At 38.6% G+C, this 27,841-nt stretch overlaps 1 protein-coding gene across 1 annotated transcript; it reads left to right on the forward strand.

Annotated features, from left to right (window-relative positions):
• The first annotated feature begins 136 nt into the window (after positions 1–136).
• Positions 137–26,886, forward strand: LOC128483953 (centromere protein J-like). The gene is made up of 19 exons (XM_053460275.1): positions 137–620; positions 6,098–6,194; positions 6,640–6,870; positions 7,179–7,305; positions 8,740–8,851; positions 9,402–10,602; positions 11,233–11,323; positions 11,920–12,085; positions 14,045–14,233; positions 15,540–15,671; positions 17,547–17,699; positions 18,783–18,879; positions 19,410–19,492; positions 20,207–20,353; positions 22,522–22,629; positions 22,753–22,893; positions 25,542–25,626; positions 26,147–26,267; positions 26,565–26,886. Exons 1-19 carry the CDS (start codon positions 198–200, stop codon positions 26,752–26,754), a joined length of 3,894 nt encoding a protein of 1,297 aa, XP_053316250.1. The 5' UTR covers positions 137–197; the 3' UTR covers positions 26,755–26,886.
• Positions 26,887–27,841: the final 955 nt, after the last annotated feature.

A 27,841-nucleotide genomic window follows, 5' to 3' on the forward strand; every position in this document is an offset into this window, starting at 1 on the left:
TGTAACATAATGAAAACATAACATAAGTCCAAACTTTCTCTAGTTTCTATCTATAGAAAATTGATGTGAAGCAATAAGAATGACCTCCATGTCTGTGTCTTTTGCAGGTAGTGGAGAATACCTTTTTAGAGTATAATTCAATTGAAAGGAAAAAGCTATGGAATATCTGCTTGCATAATGCATTGCATTTCGCTAGAATGGATGTTCGAGATGAAGATATGCCAGTAGATTCTCACAGTAACAAAGACTCCGTGGCTCAGTGGACACTTATGGGACTGGAACTTAACAATGGGCATATGATGGAACTCACCTCAGGCACTCCGTGTGGTAATGTTAAGGCTGATCACGTGAAAAAACATGAGTCAAATTTCAATCCATCTGACAACACAAATGAAAAAGATGACTTCTCCGTTGGGCTCCCTCAGAGTGTGAATTTCCTGGACCCAAAGAATGCAAATTTCTTTCCTAGCTCAGTCATGTTTCCACAAACCAAATTGACCTCTGTAGCAAATCCACCAGAAAACAGTGGTTTGCCTAATGTGGAGATCAGAGACAATATATATTCACTGCAGTTCTCACCACCAACTCAAGGTAACCATATCTACATGTCCACGCCACAGGTGAGTAGTGGAAACATTTAGCCAAGTTGGCATAGGCCTTAATTTTAATTGAACTTGAGAATATTTCTAACATCTCTGTTGTTTCCCTAGTTTATAGTAAATGGTCATGTTACTTTTTCTCATTACTCCTCCAATTTTGAGCCATGGCCCTCTTAGCCTCCTCTTTACTATTTAATAGCTTATTCTTTAACCAAGGGAGCATGCCAAGAAGAAGGGAAAAGAGAAAAACCCAAATCAATAGACTTAACCAGACCCTAAGCACCAACATTTCTCATCTCTGGGCCAACCCCAACAATGTGATTTTGATTATCACCTCTCCTACGTAGCATCCACCATATGTCAGATGGATTTTTTTTGCAATTGTCAGATGTTGGGTATCATTTTAACATTGTTTTATAGGCTTGTTGCTTATAATTATTTTAAAGGCCACTACACCAGTAGTTTCCCTCTTGAGTTGTCTGTACCCAGTTGAGCTAGCAGATTTTATTCCCATGTCATCATGTATGGAAGCTTGTCTGTAGAAGGAAGAACCAGCAATTGAAATTTAAATTGCCAAAAAATACCTTTATGAACGTGGGTGATCTCTGCAACCCTCTCTGCATCAAATGGGTGCAGAGATTTAACACCTTTTAGTACATCTGGTTGCATTGCAACACTTATTTGGATAAATGAGAAGAAATCCATAAATGTTAGAGTGTATAAGCTAGTGTTTTAAAATGTATCGATTATCAATGTACCAACACGGAAACTAAATAACTCTGGCAACTCTAGGTTCTTAAATTAAATGGGGCTCAACCTAGGATAGGGGTAAGAGAAGAGGACATGCTCATCATTTGTCCATCAATCTGTCCCAATGGAAGAGGGGCAGGTGTGCAATAATGGTTTAGGTTCTTTAATTACATATTTAGGGGGAGATAATATTAGTATTCATAATGTTTTGCTCTGAATCTCTACCCATATCTTACATATGTGGGCAGAATCCATTTCTGGACATGAACCAATTATACTGTGTGATAAAAGTGAACTAAATAAAAAAAGTCCATTGGAATTTGTACATTACAACAGGTACATAAACAAACAGGTGGTGTTTAGCAGCTGAAATAAAAGTGTCAATCTTTGTGTCTAAGGGCTATAGGAAAAGCTTTAAATAAATATTTGGGCCAGAAGTTTATCTTTACAAGTGCCCTAACAATGAAATCTTATAGGCAGCCAAGCCTTCTAAGTCCTACCTACACATTTCAGCAAAGGTAAATAATTATGACTGAGCAGATAGTAAGCTAGCTAAGCCTATTCAGACAAGGCAGGAAATAACCCCCATAACCTCCCCATTACCTCCAGTGTACTACCTGTCTTTTTTAACGTATTTTCTGGGGCTCATGGGAGAGCCCTGCGTTCCAGGCTCCCTAACTTTTCCTGCCCTAGTTGGGTCCTTGGGGGACTGGGATCTACCAGGGCAGAGGTAGGTAGACCCTTGTGCAGATACAAGCGTTTACCTGTGGCCCATGGTGCTCAGATGGTGGCTGCAGAGAAGGAGGCTGTGATAGGGATTGTCCTGGGCAGAGCCTGTTTGAACAGTCATGTCTAGAGATGCTATTCTAAGGAGTTGGGGTACCATAAGGATGGAGACTCTGTGCAAAGCATGAACATGGTGGAGCTTATGGCCATCTGGCTCTGCTTTCTTGACATGTAGTCAGTAGACAGTAGTGGCCTATCTGAACAGATAGGGAGGTACAAGGAGGATCCGTCTAACAGAATGGATGCAGAACACAGGCAGATGGGCTAAAGAGAATATTTCTCAACTTTATGCTATCATCAGAGGGAGCGGAAACATACGGATACTTCTAAGCAGCAAGTCAGTACTTGCAGGAGCTTGGACAAGACTACATTCCTGTTATAAAAATAACAGATATGGGGTATGCAAGATATAGATCTAATGGCGTGGGTGAGCAATAATATGTGTTTGCCTAAAGGTGGAGCTTCAGGATTAATTATGTATTTTCACATTTGACTCTTATATCTGGAGTTTTGATGAAGAGCAGAAAGGAAAGAGGCCTTTTCAGAGGGACATATTGATAAAGTCAGGCTTATCAGTGGACGTTGCAGACTCTGTGATGTGCGTGTGGAAACAGGCCAATAATGGTCGTTACTTCAAGATATAGAAAACGCTTCAGATCTTGATGTTCAGACAGACAAGAGTTGTCAGGCAAGCATTCTACAGGATTTGATCTACAAGAATACTTGTACTATCTTAGGACTTGAGTTTAGTTCTGTCTCGACTCACGAGTTTCCTTTAGAACTTCTGGAAGAGATCCCTCTTAAAAGTGCTCTTTTACCTAGGAGGCTCTTAAAATAGCCCAGAGAAGTGCTGCATTATGTAGAGAGAGGCAACAGAAACATTTCCGTCATTTTGTTTTTCTTCGTAATTCTCCCTGCATCTTAAAAAATGTGCTTAAAGGTTTATTGAAATACTTCAGTTCCTATCATTCCTGTCATTTCTCCAAAAGAAGGTGAAAATAATACTGCACTACACCAGGGGTAGCCAACAACATGAAGTGTTGGCACATGTACATAATCAAATGCTGTTTAGAAGATTGTGGTCTCTAATAATAATAATGTATTATCGTCTTTTGCTGTATATATATATATATATATATATATATATATGGAAGAGAAACTTTTGACCAATGTGCCCTCTTACTATATCTTATTTAAATGATCCGTAGGCAGTGAAACAAGTTAAAACTTGTTTTGTTTGTCTTCATTTAAGTGATTTAAAAGTTGGCTTAAATTCAATTGGAAGTGTTTGTGAAATTGAAATAATCCATATTTAATTATATTTGATATATTCTGGGTGTATTGTTATATAATGTATGTTAACAGTTTTTCAGACCCTGAACATGCATTATTTTACACTTGAGGATCTGAGCAGTTTTAGTTATTTATCTTTTGCTATTTCTTTTTTCAACCTTCATTTTCTTCTTTGTCGTTTTGTGTATCCACACAAATAGTATATCAATGTTCAGGGCAGGTAGGACTTTGTTTTCAAACCATACACCATAATAATCTCTTCTTGTCACTCACCATCTTTTCAAAGACAAAGGAGTTATGGCTTTTAGCCGCAGCACCAAGTCTCCACACAAGCAAGACCTCCTATATGACTGCCTTTAAATCTGCCCCCTAATTACCCATCTTCAGGTCAAATTTGCTGAGGTGAATATATATTTATTAGCGTGGACTGGTAGACAGTGCCAAAACAAAGGCCCAATGCCACAGCGCCACAGAATCCAGTGCCATAGGGCAAACATAGTATGGCACTTGTAAATTATCTAACAAATTATATCCATCCTAGAGAAATGTGAAATCACCAAGTCCCTTGGTTGACAGGGTGGCCTACATGAAAACCCAGTCTACCCTGTTAAACACCTTTTTGGCATCTGTAGCCAAGAGCCACGTTTTCTCATCTGTAGACTTGCCTCTTTAAGTTGTATTAATTGCCTTAATGGTATTGTCCCTCACGTGCCTCCTGAAGACAAATACTGCCTGGTCCGGGGGGACCAATGAATGGAATATCAAATGAGATCTGTTCTCTATATGCTCTGTGGCAATCTTATGTGAAGTCTAGGCAAATTATGTTGATTGTCTTTGATATTCAGCCAAATTGGGAGATTCTGCCAATGTGGTCATGCAGCCGCAGACCTGTTTTTAAATTAAGTTGGAGGTGGAAGAGCTTGAAATAGATTTATCCAGTGGCATAACTACAGGGCCTGGGTCGCCCTCTAGGGGACCCCGGCAACCCCTGACACCACTTGTTCCTGTCTCCTCATGCCGTTTTAAAATTGTTCAGAAACGTCCCTGTCTAAACAATTTTGAACCAGCGCAGGGAGACAGGAACTCGGCATGTCACATTATGTTATGTCATGTGACCTTGTGGTGAAACGGAGGCTGCTCACAAAGGTTGCAAGCAGCGGACCGAAGTCTGCAGGAGAGGTAAGGAGGTACCCCTGGGAGGGAGGAGGTATGTATGGTTGTGTGTATGTGATCAGGAATCTCTATAGTGATTAAACATATAAGGTGTTTGGATGCACTGACAAGCTAGGAACAAAGATGGCACAGGCAGGCTGTTTGGGGATTAGGTTGGCACTGATAAGCTGCTTGGGGTAAAGTTGTGGGACACGTTTCTTGTTGAAGTTGTGGTTTCTAGTTGTGCCCCTGTATTTATCCCTGCCATTGTGGAGGTTGTCTAGAACCATTCCTGCTTGACAGGATAGACAAATGAATAATTCAAAACACCTTTTTTCGATCTGTGAACGAAATTAAAGTGAGAAAAGTGCCTCCTCTTACTTCCACCTGCAGACGCTCACTAATTGATAGTGCTCACATATTCAGAATCAACTTGCAGTAGTATATGTCTTTAAAAAGATAGATAAGCTAGGCTTTTTCACAAGGGTCAGTTTGCCTTCTTTATGCACCTATTTTTACCCTTTGCACTTTTTATACACCATTTGCAATTTTGCTTGCGGTTTCTCCTACCCTATAGCACCGGGGCGGGTAACTCTGATCTCTGACAGCCGGGGAAGGTCTGCGCAATGGACGCAGACAACCCCCACTGCTAACCGCACCTCCTTCCGGATGCAGCGGAAGTTGTCTACGCGAAACGCGTAGACGTCTACCCGCTGCCCGAACAACACACCGGGGAGTCAGAAGCACCGGTAAGTTGGTGGGGGGACATAAGACAGGAGGATCCAGGTCCCCTGCAGCGCTGCAGGGGATCTGGGTCTTTGTCTCATAGTCAGACCTATTTGAAGTCTGATTAGAAGACGACCCCGATTTGCTATGGAAAAAACCTTGTCTTATAATCGAGCAAATACGGTATATATATCATAAATATGTATGTATGTATTATTCTGAGGGATATGCCTTGTTTCCTTGTGCTTTCACTCTGACCTCCATGTCTGAAATTAACATAGTAGTTTGTAAGATCAGAAAAATGGTGATCATCGGTGATCCCAGCAGGGCCTTTTTAGATGGCATTGTACAGACATTGTAGAAAGGTAATGCCCAGACTTTTATCCTGAAGTTTAAGTGCAGTCAGTGTAACTGCGCTTGTGTTGAGTGCCTGTTACATTTTTAGCTCATAGGCTTCAGACAACTTTTTTTTTCATGTGCAGTGAAAGCAAGATTTTTTTTTTAATAATGATATAACACAATTAATATTTTGTGTTTTTTTTTATTGTGGTAACTTATTGTGGTTTATCTATGACAATATAAGCAAAAGTAATAAACAAAAATATCCAGGAAAAGTTTCAGCAAAATTATTTTAGAGTGCCTAACTTAAGCCTAATATAACAGAGCCTATTGGTTTCAATGGATTAGTTGGTTATTCCAGCTATCCCATATATCCAAATTAACTGTTTTTATAGTTATTGATCAAATGTACGGTATATATATGTGACATTCCATTTTCTTTTTTTTCTCAGAACATGGCTCAGCACGACCAGCTAATGATGCAACAAGTAGAGCAACTTCAAAGATTGGTAAAAGAGCAGCAAAAGTTAATCACTCTTTTTAATCCAGGTATTTATTATCATGTCTGTATTTAAATATTAGTTGTTACCACAATTGCAAGAAATGCAAGAAATGTCAAATAAGCCCAGTCATGCTCCAGTGTTGAGACCTGTCTGTCTGACAGCACACATTTCTTCACCTGTATTCATTCCTTCACTCAGTACAGGAAGGTGAAGGAATAATTACATGATATCATTTTTGGTATTAAGAAAGGAATATTATAAGGCAGAGCAGGACCCTGTCTAATTATTGGGGCAGAAATTTCCCAGTACAACATTCTTTACTCTACAACAATCAGAAAGGTTTTATTCATTTTTGCAGATTTTGTTGTACAACTGTAGTTGACCAGCTCTATCTGTTTGAATCCCATTGTTGACATTTTAAGTTCATTAAAACCGCATATTCCATGAAAATGCCACTTAAAATTATATTTTGTCATGCCGATTCTTTTTAGGTTTGGTTCTTCCACCAGGACTTCCATCATCTGTATTTGCAATAATGCCACCTGCTCAACCCCAGGTGCCAAACAATGAAGAAAAAAATGAGAATTCATCCCAGCAGTTATCCAGGCAACAAAATAACCAAGATGCTTCTGTATCTGTTCTTCCATTAACAATCCCATCTAACGAAACCCCCAAGAAGTGTCCTGAAAAGTCATGCAGTTCTTCACAAGAAACTTTGAAAAGTCAGTATGTTGTTGGAATATTTAAAACATCTTATAGATGGTGTACTTACTTATTTAAAACTTCAACTTAACAACTATTATAGAAGCAAACATCTGCTCACAAAGCTTGTGCACTCTTGAATTACAAAGTATAAATTAGTCTTGGAAGTGAGTATGTCTTGTTATCTTTTTCAACTCATTTTGGAGCATTGTGGAATATTATGGTGCTACATAAAGCAATAAGTAATGCGTTACAGGTCCAAGTGCACAGTAACTCTTGTAGAAGCACACTACACATACAATGCAATAACATTTTTCCACATGTCTAGATTCCACACAACAAGAACCCAGTCCTAAAGCTCTTTCTCCTGTTCGAGAAGAGAAGGATGAAGATGTTCATGATGCACCCATTTCACCTTTCGGTGTTAGAACAAAAATCAAAAACCGTGAAGAGCGGTAAGTTAAATGTTACGTATTTACATACAAAAATACAGTCAAAAACCTCCACAGTACCTTCAGCTGCACAAAGCATTACAGCTCTCATTGCAAAGTGTGCCCTTTTATATATTGGAACCACAGCTGCTATATTCTTAATAAGTGGTGTTTTGTTATCTGCTTTGCCTGTGGGCAGCTACTTTCTCATGTGATTGGATTATATGTACCTCATCTTAAATAAATCCAGTTTAGCTAAATGTTCTCCCTAACTGAAGTCCTACAGTTCGTTTATTGTGTGGGTTGTGATATTAGAGGCTACTAAACCAAATTTTGCTAAGGAGAAATAGTTCCTTCCTTTTAAAACGAGTATATTTAATGTAGTTGATTAACAAACCTAACTATGGTGAGCAAACACAAGTAGAATGCACTTTGGCATTCATTTTGATTGGCCTTGAGCATGTTTTACCATGTGCAAATTGGTCATTGTGTTTGTTTTTTTAAACTTATCTTATTTACTTCTTTTCTGTCCATTTCTACTTAAGTATGTTGTATGTTAATGCACTTTATACCATGTCAGCTCAACCTACACACAATGAAAAATTTTCATTGGTAATGGCACAGATGAGTGCCAAAATCTTAAGACACTTCTGAATTGGGGCAGGCAATGACTTAATATCTTGACAGCAGATAACCATCCGATTCATCTAGTCTGAAAAACAGACTGACCAAATGGTTCTTACCTGCTGTCAAATTCTATATTTTTATGACGTGCATATGGCTAGATATTAAGTCATCGCCTGTTCTCAATCAAGCTATATCAGTTTTCATAGGTCCATTTTCTCTTAATTGTAGTGACTAGGCAGACATTGTGGAGATTTCAATTTGTTTTTGGTCATGGACTGGTCTGCAGATGAAAAATATGGAGGTAGAATGAAAGAAGAGGGACGGGGTACAAATATGAAAGAAATAAAGGGTAGCAGGCTAAAGAGAGGTGTGAATGATTAATGTTCTGAATGCAATGGAGCAGTACAGGATATAATGACCTTTTTGTATTTTTTTCACTGCTCCCACATTGGTGCTAAAAGGATAAGTTTAAAGTATTTTTTGGTAGAGGAATGTTATGGGTAAAGAGTGTTAAAGAGTATGCTTAGGGCCCATTGTACAGGTAAATGGGGCAGCTGTCAATGCAATTGAGGTCTGTGGGGGGGCACTATAAGATTATGAAAATACAATCATCTTAAAATGAACTTGTATTAGGAATACTATCAATGTGTATAGCCAACACATGTGCTGTAGGGAAGGTTTCCTTTTTCAGATATTGGTGCTGATTGCAAACATGATTTTGGTGGCCTTGGATATATTAAATATGTGTAAGGTTGAGTTATTGCATCATAATCCCATTCATGTATTTTAATGAATCATATTTTTGTTTCTCCTGTATCTGCAATATTTAAGGCCAATTAGACCTGCAGTTGTAGAAAGGCAGAAAACATTTGAGGAATTCGTTGAAGAACAGCTCAAACTGGATTCTGGAATATTAGAGAAAGAGAGACTTCAGACTAATATGGTATGGGTAAAAACCTCTATTTAGTTTTACTTTTAAAATGATTCAGTCTGGCCTGGGATGCAGTAGTTTCCCTAAACAACTAACCATGGTTAAATTGCAATCCTCAGTTTAAAGTGATGTTTATTTTTAAAGATTGTTACCTATTTGGAATGCTAGTACCTTGTAAAGATGTTAATTTTGTTCCAGTAATAAAAAAAAGAATTCTTTTTTTATCCAGCAAATGTGATCAAACATAAAACACAAAATATGACAGCATGGTAGTATAAGGGAACTGTCACATCCAAGATAAAACCATGAAACCAATTAAATTGAGTAGGACTAAAAACATGCATCCATCTTAAGTGATCTATTTTTGAGTTGAACAAATTCATATATTCTTTCAATAAAACATATGATGTGGTAGCAAGGTGGCAGTTCTCTTTGAGTGCACATCTGAAAGACATCATAGTGAAAAGTATGAGACGTTAATTCATCATTCAAAAAAATATTTTATTGTACAAGGTTAATATTGTTTTGGCTCTTAATCAAAACTCTTTTTTTCCTTCTTAAGAATCCTGCAAGAAAATCCTTTTTGAAACGAAGGGAAGGTATAAATAGGTTTGAAAAAAAATCTGACACCTCGTATAAGGAGCAAAGAAGACACTCTGTGACCACTTTGTCCAGGAAACCTAGCTTTGATGGCCAGCATCGTAACTCTTTGCCAACTATTCCTGATATTGGGAAGATCCAACTCAAAAATCGTCTTGTATTCGTTAAACCGGAAATCAAAGCAGATAAAATTACAAATAATGCCATTTCTAGTACAATTCCTGATGAATTTGGTAAACCTTTTAGCCAAGAAACATCAGACAACCAGGTACAGCAAAGTGTTAAAGAATATTGTAATTTAAATACCCAGGATATAACCACAACAGACTTAAAGGTAGCATCATTAGCAGTTCAACAAGCAAATTACCCAATGGCAAATACTTTATCAGATGAGCCTATCACAAAAGACATAGAAGGAAACTGTCAGAAGTCTGCGGGACCTGAGGTTCAAAATGAAGACCTCGCTGTTGTTAAACTTAGTAGAGCGTCTGACGATAGAATAGACCCAGCTAACAAAACCGGATTTAAAAAAGTAAATGATAAGATTGTTAAGGTAAATTCAGAGATATTAATTCAAAACAAGATTCGTAATTGTAAAAGTGTCACCGAGAGTCGAAAAAAGACCCACAACTTTGATGGAGGGGTACACTACAGAAAAGACGTTGGATCACTGAGTGAAACAGATAGCTCATCGTCATGTAGTGTTGATGACCCCAAATCCCATTGTTATAAGCTGCCTAGTCATGATGCCTCACAAATGATAAGACAGGCTGACAAACACTTAGATTTGTCTGACCCAGACTACGCCACTGATGAACCAAGTGGTGAAGAAGAAATTAAGAATCCAAAGTCTGCTGCCAGAAGTATTCATCGAGATCATTCATTTAGCACCAGTGGTAGTGAGCACAGTACTGAAGATTTCCGGAAGAGGGGTGGCAAAGCTTTCTCTTCATTCCGAAGCACCACTTCTCGCTACTTACGAACTCCCAGGATGGATAAAGACCACAATAAGAACATAGATGCTAAAGATAGCACAGAAAAAGTAGAACAACATCCACCTTCTACTTCAGATATTGTGACAAGTCTTTTTCCTGTGTTCAAGACCAAATCTGACATCTCCCAAAACATGGAGTCATCAAAAAATTCAAGTGACCTTTTTACACGTAAGATGTCATTTAATGTTCGTAAACCCGATTTGCTTTTGTGGAAGTACCATTATCTAGTATAAAATGTAGTGTGACTGAAGCGTAATATGTTAAGCATCCTCTTTTATGTAACAACAGTAAATTTACCTTTTTGATGTTGAAGCATACCAGTAATTAACATACACACTGACACGCATACTTACACACTCATTCTCCCACTAACACAAACTTTCACACACACTTACACAAACACACTTATGCTAACATATACACAATCATACACACACACATACACACTCATCGAAACACACATTTGCACATACACACTCATACTAATGCAAAACCCCTCTAACATTTACACTTGTACACATACACCCTCACTCACTCTCTTAACCTCTGTCTCACTCTTTTCTAATGTATGTATCCCACGAGGCCATCTGCTTATTGGATCATAATCTCCAAAGGGTCCCATAGTTTTCATATCACAATAACATTTTAATTTATGGCTATAATTAAGGACACATCTCAATTGATTTGTGTAATATAACTGTAAGATTTTCTGAAGCTTTTTCAGCTAGTTATGTAATTATACATCTTAACTGTACTACTGATATTTTCTACCTTAATTATGCTTATGAACCTTTCTAGGGAAAATAGAAGAAACGTGTCAAGTCATTTATGACAATCCTGTTATAGCTAAGATGAAAGAAGAACAAGAAAAAGCCATGGCATTTCTGAGGTAATTTTTAACTTTTGGGAAGATAGATTTTTAATAAGCTATTTTAATATGACAAACTAATTTGGTGGTTCCGGCCTTACATTGATTGAGGCAGGAGAGGCCTGGCAATGTTAAACCTGGGGGACAAGTCCAGCCAAGTGCCCCAGTGATAAAGCAGTCCATACCTGCCAGACAACATGCTCAGTCCTGACTATCCAGTCCATGATACCTCTATAGTTCTATATTTAGTACCGTATGTAAAATGCACACAAAAGTCTTCAATATTGGTCCCAAGTTTCCAAATCAGGGCATCCCAGGGAGGAATTATCTGTAATTGTTTTAAAGAGCACTCACAATTGAGAAATTACTATTTTTACCTATACATCATGCTAGCCAATTTGCTAGGAAATATATAAGTGAAAAATTATTTAACATTTTTACATCAGGGTTTTTCGAGCTCCCTCGTGTATCCAGGGTCAGAAGCAGTGTTTTGCTGTGCTCACTCCCTGCCATGTTCCACAATATAAATAATATATTTATAACGGGACCACGTATATGTAAATGAGCAGAAGGGATTATTTTCTAATTTTTAATATTGAGCCAAAATTGTTCCGTAGGCAACAATTAGACCAGTTTGAGAAACTGAAGGCAGATGAGATGAATCGTTTGGAAGAGCTTAAGAGAAATGAGCTAAGAACAATACAAAGAGAAAAAGAAGAGTTGGAGAAACAGGCAGCTGCTGCAAAAGCTATTAAAAGCAAAGAACAAAGTGAAGAAATCCAGGTATCATCTGTCTGCATGCTCTGAAAATGTAATTAAATAGCTTAAATTGACCATGCCTTTCTTTCTTTACCTACTCCTTCTGCACATTCTCATTAGCCTGTTTAGCATGTTAGTAACAGGGATGGGGTGTGAGTAGGCTCTTTGCTAAACCTATAGGGAGCTGCAAGGGAAGAACAGTTTCGCAGTATTTGAAGATGTGTTTTAGTACGTCTATAAACTAGGGAATACAATTTTTCTTTTTTTTAAATCCATGAGGATTCATATATTCGATTTGCGTTAAACAAGGTGCGTACCCAGAGTATTTTGGCACCCGGGTCGGATCCTGTATGTGGCATCCCCCCCACAATAAAATTAATGTTAGCAAGAATATTTATTTCACAAACTTTGTAAACTGTATGCCAACTGGAAAAAACTAGGAATCTGAAAAAATAAATTATTAACTTATAAATAAACAGCCAGTCTGTGTCACCGCTGCCCCTGAAACAGGCTGTCGTGCCACCGCTGCCCCTGAAACAGCCTGTCTGTGCCACCGCTGATGATTTAGCAGCCTCCCTGTGCCAACTCTGCCCCATTAGCAGCCTGCCTGTGCCATCTCTGCCCCCTAAACAATCTCCCTGTGCCACCCCTGCCCCCCTAAACAGCTTGCCTGTCCCATTTCTGCCCCTAAACACTGATTCACTCTCCCGCACCCACTTACCTTTCTTGCAGTTTTCACTGGACCATGGGTCGGCCCAGCATCACTGGGGTAGCGCAGATGTCTATGCCGGCGCCTAAAGCGGCTCATAGCTTACTGGTGTGACGCCCGCACGCGGTTAGGCAGCCATTGGGCTGCATAGACAATCGCTCGGCCGAACCCCTGATGAGTGGCACCCGGGGAGGACCGCCCCCCATTAGGTCATTGAGTGTAGAATTAGAGATTAAAAACAGTAGTTGGTTTATTTATGTTCTCCTTTTTGGTGGTGGAGTGAAATCTCCTACCTCCTAGAGCCTCTTTTAAGTCCCTTTTTCTCTCTCGTTTTCTGATGAATTTTGTATCTTTTCCTAAAAAATCCTTGTGAAAACAGGAAGGGCCCTTAATGACTTAGCTCACATTATTGTTTTATTTATTTTATTATTTTTAGTGATTTTTTTTCTATATAAATTAAGATAAAACTTTTTTCCCCACTTTTTGAAAGAGTGAGAAACATTATTTCTTCATCTCTTCCCTGTGATACCCCAACACGTAGACTTGCATTGCAATGTATGTGATCGGCCAGTAGAGGAGCGATCAGATATCCCAGCACAGTCTAGACAGATCCTGCAGGAGATATCCTGCCCTCCGAGGACCTTCAAGTTGAGTTCAGCAGTGACATCTCCCAAAGGGAATGGCCGATCACATGATCGTGCATTCCTTGTGTGATGGCTCTAGCTGGCTGGAAGTTAGCAGGAAGCCAGCAATGCTGGTTTCTGCTGACGGGGAGTCTAGGCTGTCAAAAGACAGAGAGATGTCACTGCTGCTACAAGAAAGTCAGGACGTATCTGTATGTCCTAAAGAGCTTCTAAGGACTTTTTAGGACGTACATGTACGTCCATAGGGGACTGAAGGGGTTAACATCTAATTTCCTGACTTGACTCGGTGTATAATATTTTTTCTCCTGCTTTGATTCAAAGTTGCATTTGGTCTAAAATTTTGAGAAATGCAGGGCTCTGTTATATACAGAATGCCACCCGAGTGAAGTCAGGGAGCCGCTGTTGGGAAAGTAAATGAGCAGCATTTCTAAATGAAATTACTCTTCTTGCAAAAGACTTGTATTTGCAGACAGAATATCAGTGCTAGATAAGTGATAAATAGATGGAACAAAACTCACTATCCTTTTCATTCTTTAAGTATGTTTCACTATTGACATTACCAAAACATGTTTGTTTGATATAAATGCCAGCTAAATGTGGATAAAGTCACATGACCTTATTTGATCACAGATGCTAAAGCAACAGATCTCAGAGCTGCAAGGGAAATTTCGAAGAAATGAATTTGCTTGGTCTTCTACTCATGAACAACTAAAAAGGCAGGTTGAAGCATTGACAAGAGAGAACCAGGAACTTCGTAGTGAGCTGAGAGTATCCGAAATAAATAACAACGATGTCACTAACAGTCGATCAGAATCGCTGGTGAGTAACAGCTGGACTTGTTACGTTACATAGTCATTGTTAGGAACAGTCATAGTAAGCAACTTGAGAGATACTACTGTCAACCTCTGGCTCTCAAGTGGCAGTTGTTTAAAAAGGGACCCGTGTCTAAGCATCGGCATGCCATGTGTGGAACTTGGATGAGTCCAAAGAGTCTTAATTAAAGTAAACTTCATACTTATATTATTATATTTTATTTCCCATGTGATCCCAGGCAGCACTGAATGAAAGCCTCTATAAATCTATAAAATGAAGCCTTCCTACCACCATCACTGTTTTCTGGCCAATGTCTTGTAGGAACTTTCATAGTCATCATCCCTTTTGTTATTTGTTTTTGGGGGACACATATTCTAAAGGTTAATGGAATTGCAAAGGCAACCAGGAGAACCACAATTCCTATACAAGATGCTTCCCAATTCTAGGATCAGTCAGGATGAAAATAGAGTCTACAGTGGCTGGGCCTCACCTTAATACAGCTGCCACTTCTGTGGCATACATGGTGAAGATGGCCCATAGGGATATGGTGGAATATGATGGTGCTATATGAAACAATAATAATAATAACTAAAAATGGCAAGTGGGAGGACAAAGAGTGCTTGAATCTCTACCTAAAGGGGATGTATAGCAGACCTAGTGATTAGCCTGAGCTGCACAAAGGTCATGAAATCTAAATTAATAATCAATGATGCCTCTGCCAGTATTGCACAAGTTAAACAACGGCACCATAATGAAATGAATCTGTGTTGGTATCTCTCTCATCTGCGATGAGACCCTTGTGGTTTCTCTAACCACACCAAAATCTTGTTATATGCACAGCGCCAGCATGTAGCTACAGATCAGTAAAACAAATAGATAATATTCAAAGTCTACATTTCACTATTTGGTATACTTAATAATCAATTCTAATGTTTTTCCCTCTCAAATTAAAAACAATGTATGAAAAACTCACCTGAAATATTTGACATTGCAAAGTGGCTTCAACAACCCAATTTGCACAATTATTTTTCTAGATACTGGATAATGGACACTGATGGTAGTAGCTATTCTAAGGACAGGGTAAGAAAGTGGAGGAAAGAGAGGAAAGTTGAAAAGATAAGGTGTTGTGCTATGTTCTTCCACTGAAATCCAAATATTTCCAAATTTGCTTGAGGAAGCACAATCCTGCTAAAAGCGCTATTGGTGAAAGTTAATACGATGCAGTGTATTGTATATAAAGGTTGAGGGTCTTACATTCTTAACATCCTTAATGTGCAGAGTGATTCATCTTATCCTTGATGTCTTTTGTTAGGTTTCACAAGCTATATTGCGAGGTACATCTTTCACCAAGTCTGATGTACGATTGGAACCGACTGTTCACAAAAGTAGAAGCAGAACCCCAGTTGGGAGGAAGACACCTGTGTCATCAGAAAACAGTGCCAAAGTATGTACCGCAGAAAAAGGAAACTATATGATAATGTTCTTTCAAACAATAAAAAAAGGAAAACTGTTTATTTTGTAAATTGAACCCCTAATAGTTAATTTTTCATTTAGGGTATTAATTTGACCCCTAATATGTATTGGTTTTCCTTTTTATGTTGTTAGAATTCCTTAAAAACAATAGTCTGTGATTTACTTATATACCGAGCATCTAAAAGTAAACTACTTGCCCAAACTTACCAAAGGGTATAATTTTCTATTATATATATATATATATATATATATATATATATATATATGTTCTTAGCAGTGTTTACTTATTTGGGCCATCTATACCATCTATATAATTCTGGATTAGGATTCTGTTTCGAGACACTTTTCACATATATTCATAATTAAAGGTATGTAGAGCTGTACATTTTGAGAAAGGCACCTTACATATATACCGTATTTGCTCGATTATAAGACGAGGTTTTTTTCAGAGCAAATGCTCTGAAAAATACCCCTCGTCTTATAATCGGGGTCGTCTTCTAATCAGACCTCAAATAGAGGTCTGATTAGGAGACTAAGATCCAGATCCCCCGCACCGCTGCAGGGGACCTGGATCCTCCTGTCGTCGCCCCCCCCCCCCCACACACACACACTTACCGGTGCTTCCGGAGGTGAAGTTGGCAGCGGGGGTTTGTATGCGTCCGTCGCAAATACCTTCCCCGACTGTCAGAGATCAGAGTTCAAGAGTTCCTGATCTCTGACAGCCGGGGAAGGTATTTGCGACGGACGCATACAAACCCCCGCTGCCAACTCCACCTCCTTCCGGCTGCCGCGGAATGAGACGTCAACCCGCTGCCCCGGCAATACAGCAGGAAATTGGAAGCACCGGTAAGTAAGTAAGTAAGTAAGTGTGTGTGTGTGTGTGTGTGTGTGTGTGTGTGTGTGTGTAGGGCATTTCTGGAATGCCTTACACCCCTATATGCCACTCTGGCACTTAGGGGGTTAAAAGGCATATTATGGGGCAGAGTGGCATATAGGGAGGTATAAGGCATTTCAGGAGGCAGAGTGGCGTTAAGGGGGCATTTAATAGTGCACTCTGCCTCCTGAAATGCCTTATACCTCCCTATATGCCACTCTGCCCCATAATATGCCTTTTAACCCCCTAAATGCCAGAGTGGCATATAGGGGTATAAGGCATTTCTGGAGGCAGAGTGCTCTATATAATGCCTTTTAACTCCCTTAATGCCACTCTGCCTCCTGGAATGCCTTATACCTCCCTATATGCCACTCTGCCCCATAATATGCATTTTAACCCCCTAAATGCCAGAATGGGATATAGGGGTATAAGGCATTTCTGGAGGCAGAGTGGCACATAGGGGGTCAAAAGGCATACCATGGGGCACAGTGGCATATAGAGGGTTAAAAGGCATATCATGGGCCACAGTGCCATATTGGTGTGGCAAGCCTGGGGGCAGATGTGCGTAACTGGGGGACAGGTTGGAAAATACAAGAAATAAAAACAAAAAAAAAATATTTTTCTCAATCATAGCTTTTATTAAAAAAAATAGTTTACATGAATTAACATTTACTGGTAAAACTTTTTTCCTTTAGGGTCGTCTTATATTCAGGCTTTTTCTTTTTTTCCTAAGTTAATATTCAGATTTTGGGGGGTCGTCTTATAATCAGGGTCGTCTTATAATCGAGCAAATACGGTATATACCATTTGCAGCTCTCTTTCTTCCTAGGATTTGAGTGATATCTTTGTCCTCTTGGGTGGACCGAGATCATTGTGGGGGGGACACTTTGAAGGATTCACCATCCTTCACCATTACAGTGCAAAAGCCTTTCAGAACAAGAATGTCGTTTCAGTTGTCCATTATTTCTCTAGATTACAAGTTTAATGGAACGAACAGAATCTATCAAAGCTTTGCAAAGGAATGGAGATAAACCGCTGTCTGGAAGCGTAGCAAACCGGAGCACAACCCCCACTGGCAGGAAAACACCACTTCAAGGCAGAATAACACCATTTGAGCCAGAAAAGGTTTGCAAGTGATTTGTGTGGTCACTAAACAATACGTTTGCAGGCAGAACCAATTTTTACCAATATATCATGTGAAAGATTTTGCCCAAACTAGATATCTATGAATAGCTTAACTTGTCATGAAAAAAACAATATATAGGTTTCTTTAGTTTACCCCTTCAGGCCTGGGGGTCATTACCCCACATTAACCCCTTAATGACAAAACCCATACTCAAAATGCATTGTTTTCAATGGGTTTTGGGACCGCCCATTGTCCTGAAGGGGTTAAATATTTTTTAATATTATTGACTTAAGTGGTTTGTAGTGATTTTTTAAAATAATTTCTTATTTTTTTCTATTTTGTTTTTTGGGGGGTTTTTTGCGCTTTTCAAACTGCAATACGGCTTGAGATCTCTTTGGAGATCTTTCATATATTTGTGTATGCTAGTGATAAAACCTGTAAAGAACCTGTACATCTTAATGGTCTTCTTGCTACAGGTTTTAAGGAGTTGCAGGTACATCATAAGGGGACTGAAAAGTTAAATTAGTAGCTCTGCATAGAATTGTCACCTAGAAGTAACAATAGCAAAACTCCAAAAAAAATCAGCCTGGCTCTTGGTACTCAATGGGTTAAAACAATTTGCTACCAATAAGGGACATACCAGTGTATCTAGTATTTGCTTGCAGACCAGATTAGTTGTCCTTGGTGAACTCTGTACACGTATATATCTTTCTTTCTTTCTTTCTTTCTTTCTTTCTTTCTTTCTTTCTTTCTTTCTTGAAACTAGTAAGAAAATGGCTACAGTATTCCAAATGTTATTGGATAATGGATAACAATGTTTTATGTTGTGCTACCTTGATGCCGTTAAGTTCCATACTTTCATAGTATTTACACTATAAAGACATATATGTACATTGTTTACATTTTGCCTAGAAAAGCTGAATATAATTGTTGACTATTGACCCTTCATAAAATAGCTATTTTTTTTTGTTTTAACATGCCAACAAGAGAAATAAGTTGTTTTAACATGCCAACAAGTGTTGTTCCTGTACTTGTTCATTGTCTGTATATATATTAAGAATATAATTGTTTTTTCCTTCTAGCAAGCATCCCAGGCTGTTCCTGCTGCACACCGGAAGTCACCGATCACTTTGTCAAACCTCAGTGTGTTTAAGGATTCCAACACACCTCATACAAAAGGTAGAAAGTAACTGTTCCTTATTGTATTTTATATTGATTTAAGAGGAAAAGGGGGGGGCTGGAACACTTTAATTCAAATACCCCACATGCAAATGTGCTATATAATGTGTTTGCATCTGCCTGCCCTCCAGGTGTCCTTCTTTAGGTCGTACATTCCCTATTTTACCACTGATGTACACGTATTGTCTCAGAATGTTTGGTGGGCATGAGTGTATTCAAGTGTTCCACAGCCCTACAGCTACAATACTGTGTATAATAAAATATATTCTTCTTCTAACTGCCTTACCTGATTAAATGATAAATAAATAACTTTTAAGAACTCTCAGATGTTTGTTTATAGCCACACACCCTAAAACAAAACTGTATTAGTCTTCTCTGAGTGCTTAAAGGAGAACTTACACCATTTTTTATTGCAAGTATCAGAGTAAAAATATGCTATTTTTAAAACGTTCTAGTTTTTGCAAATTCTAATCACAGCACTTAACATTCATCATAATACAATTACTTTTTTGTATTCTTACTATTTTTAGGTAGACCATCTTCATACTCTGGTAGCTCTGATGACATGCCAACTGTTTCATTAAAGAATGAAGGCAGCAATCTTTCAAACCAGGTATGTCTTAACCTGTTCATAACCTCAAGACATATTACTACACAGCAGCAATGACCACTAGGATGTAATAATATGCCCTGAAGTGTACACTGGAGGCCAGGGTCTCAGCGGCTACTAGCACACCATTCAATGTATGAGCTTTCATTCAGACATTACAGACCTTGCTGGGATTCCCTACAATTGATCACAGAGGCTTTAGTAATAAAAATTAAAATTGAATTTTACGGACCTGAATGATGTCACCATGACATCATCAAAGGTACTAAGGTTACTAGAGGGATCCCTAGTGACTTGCACTACTGATGAGATAAAGTTGAAAAAGTAAACACAAAATAATAATACAAAAGGGGAAAATCCACAACTACCATAGTGGCCTCCCAAAACAGAAGTAAAATGATTGGGTATTTATTTAATCAGGGGATGTTACACAATGTTGTGGATGTTGGATCATGTACATCCACATATTTACATTTTTTTTGTTTGTTTAATTTCATGAATTTTTGCCCTAAATCTAGGGATTTGCACTAAAGCAGAGTGTTAAAAAGAAAGTAATTGGGTAGTTGTAAATGTGTATTTGTTAACCACCCCATCTTTAAATTGTACAGCTCTGGGGAAACATGTTAGCATGTAATTAATAAATAATAACAACTTGATATGTTAATCTACATTATTTATGTGGTTTATGTTTACTGTTTGTGATTTCTTGTTTGTTAGGATACAGAGCTCCCAAGTGTCAGAAGATTTCAGGACCAGTCTATTCCCTGGGAAGAGCCAGGAACAAGCTTAAACAGAACCAGAAGTCACAGTGTCCATAGTGGAAGGAAAACTCCAGGGGAACCCAGTCGGGGGTCTGATGTAATGGTAAGTTTTGTATTTTATTATGTAAAACATCAGTAGGACCCTGCATATACCACCCGACACATAGGGGGGTGATATATATATATATATATCGGTACTGCAAGAACATTATGTACCTTATAACATTTCGATCCTTGCCCTTTCTAGATGTGGTTCCATCACACTTTTTTTGTCTTTTCTGATCTAGTAGAATAGTTTACCTATATATTTCATTCATTTATGTGATACTTACGTTATATTATCTCCCAATGCTCAGGGAGCGCCAATCCTCTAATCCTGAAGTTCCTTACACGTGGCACAGATTCAAGCAGATTAAAATGGTATTTTTAAAACAGCCTTACAGCTGAAGTGGTAGAGGTTAACACAGTAAGAGAATTTAAACTTGCATGGCATGGGCATGTGAATATGTTGGATGGGCCAAATGGCTCTCATTTGCCATCAGATTCTAGGTTTCTAGCCTATTCTCACAGTATACAACTACAGTACTGACTGATTCCCTTGTTTCTCCCATATGGGTTATTTCTATTCCCTATTAACTGGCCTCATCATTTCCACAGTTTGAATACATCTGCTAGATTAAATATCCTTATCTCATTGCTCATCATCTGCTGCTCCACTGTGCCGGTTCCTCCACTGGCTGTCCATACGCCCCAGAATAAAATTTAACTTCACAGAGTCCTTAACAATTCTGCAACAGCTTTATCTCTGCCCTTTTATCTCCAAATATTCTTCCATCCTCACTCTCTGCACCTGCCTATACGGTTACATCGTATATATATATATATATATATATATATATATATATATACATATATATATAAAAGCCTTGTCACTGTAATTGACGGCCATGCTGACTGTCTAATCATGCTGCACTCTGATTGGTCCCTGTCCCTCCATTTTAATTCCTGCTTGGACAATCATCCTCTGTTACCTTGCCTGTCCCTCTGCTGCCCACTGCTCCCTAAAACTTTAGCACAGCCATCCAGCTCATCCTCTTACCAGACCTTCCTGCCCTCTTTGCCTTTACCCGCTTCATCCATCATCCCCTTCCCTAAACCACTAACCCCATTCCCCTCTGTTTTGACATGCCTCCTCCAGCTCTCTTGTGATCCTCCCAGAGCCTTCCTGCCCTCTCTGCCCTTATCTGCTCCCTCTAGCCTGTCTGCTCTAACTCACTACCTTCCATTGCACTTTACTCTAATTCATTACCCTCTGCTCTGCTCCCACCTGCTCGGATTCACTGCCTCCTATTCCCTCTGCTTTGACCTGAAACTCCCACCCCCTCTGTTTTGACCCACCTCCTCCTGCTCCTCTTTTCTCTAAACTACCCCTTTGCCTCTGCTCTGCTCCTCCCATGCTCTTCCTCCCCCACCTGTGCCCATTTGCTCTTTCAAGCCCCGTCCTGTCCTCTTCTTCTTTGACCCACATACCCCTTCCCCTCTTTCTCGCTCTCTCTCTCTCTGATCCTCCCATCCCCTCCCTTACCCTACTGCTCTGACTTGCTCCCTTCTGTTTTGACCCGCAACTTCCCTTATATGGCCCGCTTCCTCCACCCTGATCTGCTTTCCCTCTGATCCTCCAAAGAGGGAAGAGGAGAGAAAAAAGAGAAAGATGCTAAGAAAGGGGATATAAAAAAAGAAAGAAGAAACACTATAAAAAAAGACAGATGAAAGGATAAAAAAAAGTAATAAAAAGAGAAGAAAGATTAGAAAGAAACAGTGGAATGGATACAAAGAGAAAGAAAGTAAAGAAAGAAAGAAAGAAAGAGGAAATGGGGTAGAAAAGGAAAGAAAGAAAATTGAAGGCGTAGAGAGAAAGAAGAAAGAGGGGTGAAAGGGATTAAAGGGAGAAGGGAATGGTAGAGTGAGATACACAGGAAGAGGAAAGGGAGAGATATAAGAAAGATGGATAGTGAGAGGGAGTAAGAGACATAAGAAAGAAGGAGAGTAGAGACAAAAAAAGGAAAGAATAGGGAAAGAGAGAAAAAGGGCACATTTTAATGATGGGGATAGAGACTAGTTTGTCTGGATATGTGTATCTACGTATACATGCATATGTGTACGCATATTAAATGTAAAATACATATTAAAAAAAAAGAATATACTGACATCCTCTTTAAACTTGAAGATTTGTGTTCATTGCTTTTTCTTTGTGATCAAATTGTTATTTAGAGCACTGCTCCAAAGTCCATTCTGTCAAGAAAGGCATTAGAAAGAGCTAGAAACAAAAGCAACGATGAAGATGGTATCCAGGAAGAAATCCAGTTCCCCGATGGAAAGGTCAGGCAGTAGTTGTACACTTTTGGAAAGTAATGGGAATTTATTGTTTTCCGGGCTTAGGGGGAATTTAAGACGCGGCACATTTGCATTAATGTCAGCATTTGGTCTAACGTGTCTCTCTAGATTGAACAGCTGTACTCAGATGGACGCAAAATCGTAGTTTTCACCAATGGAACCAAGAAGGAAACCAGTGCAGATGGGATGTCTACAATCGTAACATTCTTTAATGGTGATGTGAAGAAAACAATGCCAGACCAAAGTATAGTATGTAAATGTTTAAGATTTAAAGCATTGCAAAGATATGCACAGTACATTTCTTGTCGTTCTAGCAAACCTTCTATAAGGGAGGAAAAGTAAAACCTGTACTGGACAGTGAGGAATATTGATGATTAAAAATCCCAACTTGCATGACTTAGAACAGGGTCATGTTATCTACTTATTACAGCATATAATAAGTTCGCTAATAAATATTCTGCAGCTACACTCCAGCTGGCTCCATTTTAGTAACTGCATTATGCAGGTTATTATTATTATTATTATTATTATTATTATTATTATTGTCCCATACAGCTCCGTACTCCTATGCGTGTCACCAGGGGTGACTTCTTCTATGTGTTATCACAATTAACCGCATAAGTACCGTGCTCTTACATGATTTTGCCAAGAAGACATTTTTACGTGTTTAAGTGAGCACTGTAGTGTTTTTTTTTTTTTACTTTAAATTATTTTTGGGATTTCTGGAAATTGTCAACCCATCTGTGGCAATGCATTTATGTGTTAAATATTTTTGTATTAATTAATGTTCCTATATAGTCTCAGACTGATGTATTAACTGTATACAGTATGGTTATTATATCAGCACATATTGGACAGTAGTTGATTATGAAGTGACATATAATGCTTGGAATATAATATAACAGAAGTGTTAGAGTGATTCTCTCTATACGTTTCTATATGTCTCCAAATATAAAATATCGGACGTACAAGAAAGTGGTGCGTGCACTCTGTGGGAAATACTTTTTGGATGTTAACTATATTTTATACAGTAACATTATATATCTCTGAAGAAGTGAGTTTCATTTCATATTGTTCCAATAAACCTTACCTACGATAGGGACCTCCAGGTCATCAGTGTGACATTTCCTATTAAAGAGGACACTGCACTGATGTTACAGTGGAGACATTTTATCTTCTATAATTGATTTGGTTAAGAAAACAGTAATAAATACCGTATTTGCTCGATTATAAGACGACCCTGATTATAAGACGACCCCCAAATCTTAATATTAATTTAGGAAAAAAAGAAAAAGCCTGAATATAAGACGACCCTATAGGAAAAAAGTTTTACCAGTAAATGTTAATTCATTTAAACACTTTTTTTAATAAAAGGTATGCTTGAGAAAAATATTTTGGTTTTATTTCCTTTATTTTCCAACCTGCCCCCCAGTTATGCACATCTGCCCCAGAAGTGCCTTATACCCCCTATATGCCACTGTGCCCCATGATATGCCTTTTAACCCTCTAAATGCCACTGTGCCCCATGATATGCCTTTTAACCCTATATGCCACTGTGCCCCATGATATGCCTTTTAACCCTATATGCCACTCTGGCACTTAGAGGGTTAAAAGGCATATTATGGGGAAGAGTGGCATATAGGGAGGTTTAAGGCATTTCAGGAGGCAGAGTGGCATTAAAGGAGTTAAAAGGCATTTCACAGACCACTCTGCCTCCAGAAATGCCTTACACCCCCCATTTAACACTCCCTCTCCCTCCTCCAAACTTACCGGTGCTTCTGAGTTGGGGGGGCGCATAACACAGGAGGGTCCAGGTCCCCTGCATCTGAGCCCCAGGTGCTTAGTCTGGGCAGCATGTAGAGCTCCACGCGAATCGCATAGAGCTCTACACGCTGCCCGGACTAAGCACGGGGGACTCAGAAGCACCGGTAGGTTGGAGGGTCCCCTGCATCCTCCTGTGTTATGCCCCCCCTCCAACTTACCGGTGCATCTGAGTCCCCGGTGCTTAGTCCAGGCAGCGTGTAGAGTTCTACGCGATTGTATCGTGTAGAGCTCTACGCGATTGTATCGTGTAGAGCTCTACGCGATTGTATCGTGTAGAGCTCTACGCGATTATATCGCGTAGAGCTCTACACACAGCCCGGACTAAGCACCGGGGACTCAGATGCACCGGTAAATTGGGTCGGGGGTTAACACAGGAGGATCCAGGTCCCCTGCATCTGGGTCCCCAGTGCTTAGTCCGGGAAGCGTGTAGAGCTCTACGCGATTGTATCGCGTAGAGCTCTACACGCAGCCCGGACAAAGCACCGGGGACTCAGAAGCACCGGTAAGTTGGGGGGGGGGTTAACACTGGAGGATCCAGGTCCCCTGCATCGCTGCAGGGGATCTGGATCTTAGTCTCATAATCAGACCTATTTGAGGTCTGATTATAAGACGACCCTGATTATAAGACGAGGGTTATTTTTCAGAGCATTTGCTCTGGAAAAAACCTCGTCTTATAATCGAGCAAATACGGTATATGTATATATATATATATATATATATATATATATATATATATATATATGTATGTGTGTGTGTGTGTGTGTGTATATATATATATATATATATATATATATATATATTACTGCAGCTGTCAAAACACTATATTATGTGGAAATTTTAAGTGGCCATTTAAAAATATTTCTAAAAGTGTTACTAGCCCATAAAGCATATAACACTGGGTTCAAATCAGATATACAAGCTACAAATAATAAAATATGGCAATTTGTATGGTTTCTGTTAAGATGTACATGATTCAACTGCATAGCAAGTTAAAATGAATTTTCTTGGTAGAGACATATTTTGTAGAACTCAGCCTTTCTTATATAATGATTTTTATTTCTTGCTTATTCAAGGTGTATTATTATTCAGATGCGCAAACAACTCACACAACATACCCAAATGGTTTGGAGGTGTTAGAATTCCCTAACAAACAAATAGGTAAGCACTTCTTGCACAAGATATAAATGTGAAATCCTATACAGAGTTGACTGGGATGTCTCTACGTTTTTTGGAGCCTAAGCCAAAAGATCCTAGGTACATTTGATAATAATAAATAATTAAACATAGATGAAGAAATATCATACGTGAGATTACAGGTTTGTTAATTTAGTTATAAATTTAAGAGGGATCTATTCCTCACCCCTCCCACATACTTTGGCTTATCAAACCAGTGGGGGCTATAAGCAGCTGATCAATATGCTTTTATGGTAGCCCAACCCCTTGTCTTCATTGCTTTAGAAAATAGCTACTTATAGTATCTTTACAAGAAAACACATTTTTGCATAAATATTAATCCAGGCTTCGAAAATATTTATTAAATGAGACAGAGAGTGAAAAAAAATGGGACAGATGGTGAGAAAAAGACTGGCGTGAGATACAGAAAGAAAGAGTTAAATATTGAAATGTGAAGAATATTAGGATATTAACATATAATATGCGTCTCCGTTTTATTTTTAAGAAAAACACCATCCTGATGGTACCAAAGAAATCGTGTTTCCTGATCGCACAGTCAAACTCATGTTTAAAGATGGACGCGAGGAAACGAATTTTCCAGATGGAACTATAGTTAAGTTAGAAAAGTGAGTCTCAATCAGTGTTTTTCATGTACAATTGTATACACTGTGCAACCGTAACTGTGTTTCATTTTGTGTCTCTGCAACCATCATAGCACTTCCTATAAATACTCTACCTTGAAGAGGTTGATCCAAATACATATGTTTATAGTTAGTAAGTAAATATATTGATATGTATTGGGCTATATGTATGAAAAGTGATTCTGGTGCAAACTCAACAGGGGCATTCTATTGGTCGTTATGGTGATAAGACAACAAAGTGGTGACAATTGAAATGTGCTTGTTGTGTGCTTATTTTTTAAGGAACGGTCATAAAACAGTCATATTCCACAATGGACAAAAGGAGATTCACACCGCCCAGTTTAGAAGACGAGAATATCCCGACGGTACCATAAAAACAATATATTCAAACGGTCGTCAAGAAACAAAGTATTCTTCAGGGCGCGTTCGGATAAAAGATCAACAAGGCAATATTATCCTTGATAAGAAATGAAGATTCATCTCTACTGGATATGTATATATATATAAAGATATATTTTTGTATGTCCACGAAACACATACCACTTTTGGATCCACGTCTGATAAACATCTCATGCTAAAACAGAGGAACTCCACTTTACATGTAATTAACGCTATGTATGATGATGACTGAAACCTTCTATGCCAGTATATTGGAAAAAAAATATTGCATCTGTGGGGATAAAGGATACATTTTCAATAGTTTGTTTTACGCTTTAAGCTTATTTTTGAATTGTATTTGTTTCTGGGGTTTCGCTATGCTAGAATTGATAGACACTCAGGATTTACATTGCAGCAGTCACAGACTTGCTAGTAGCTCATCACAAACAACCTGTTGGAGATCCTGGCACTCAGGCCCCAATTAACTTACAATATATCTAAGAGACATAAGCTTCATTTTATATTACTGTACATTTAGTGAGAGATGTTTTTTATGTGTGCTAAAACAAACACTTTTCAAAAACAAAACACTAATACATGGAAATATAGTTAACTATATCACATGTTTTTTTTTATCTTCTTGGAGTGTGTGAATATCGTAGGCACAATAATGTAAATCTTTTGTAAACCCCAAAAGGAACGTGTATACTTTTGAATGTTCAAGGCAATAATGGCAAGGCAAGATTTTTGTTAGATGTTTGTTAACTGTTTTCTAGACACTACATTTGGTGGAAGGCATTTCTTGGAACTTCCAGGCTCTGGCTACCCAGAGGTCTCCCTCTTCGGTGGAGAGCTTTCTCAGCCACAGGATTAGCTGTGCAGGGGAGGGGCCAGCCACATAGATGGGCGGGGTTAGCAGTGTGCATGGGTGGAGATAGCCTGGAACATAATTAACCCCTTCAGGACCCATGTTTTTTTAAGCTATATGTGCCTTTCTTCAAATTATATAGGGCTTTTTCTTAAAAAAATATTTTATGTAATAATGTAATAATATATGTAAGACATTATTGTTTATGAAAAAATAAAAAAAAAATGTAAAAGAACTTAAAAAAAAAATTTACTCTGCGTTTTACATGCAAATAAATTATACACAAATAGTGTTCGTTACTTACCCTGATTTA

The sequence above is a fragment of the Spea bombifrons genome, chromosome 3 (assembly GCF_027358695.1).
Source record: "Spea bombifrons isolate aSpeBom1 chromosome 3, aSpeBom1.2.pri, whole genome shotgun sequence".
NCBI lineage: Eukaryota > Metazoa > Chordata > Amphibia > Anura > Pelobatidae > Spea > Spea bombifrons.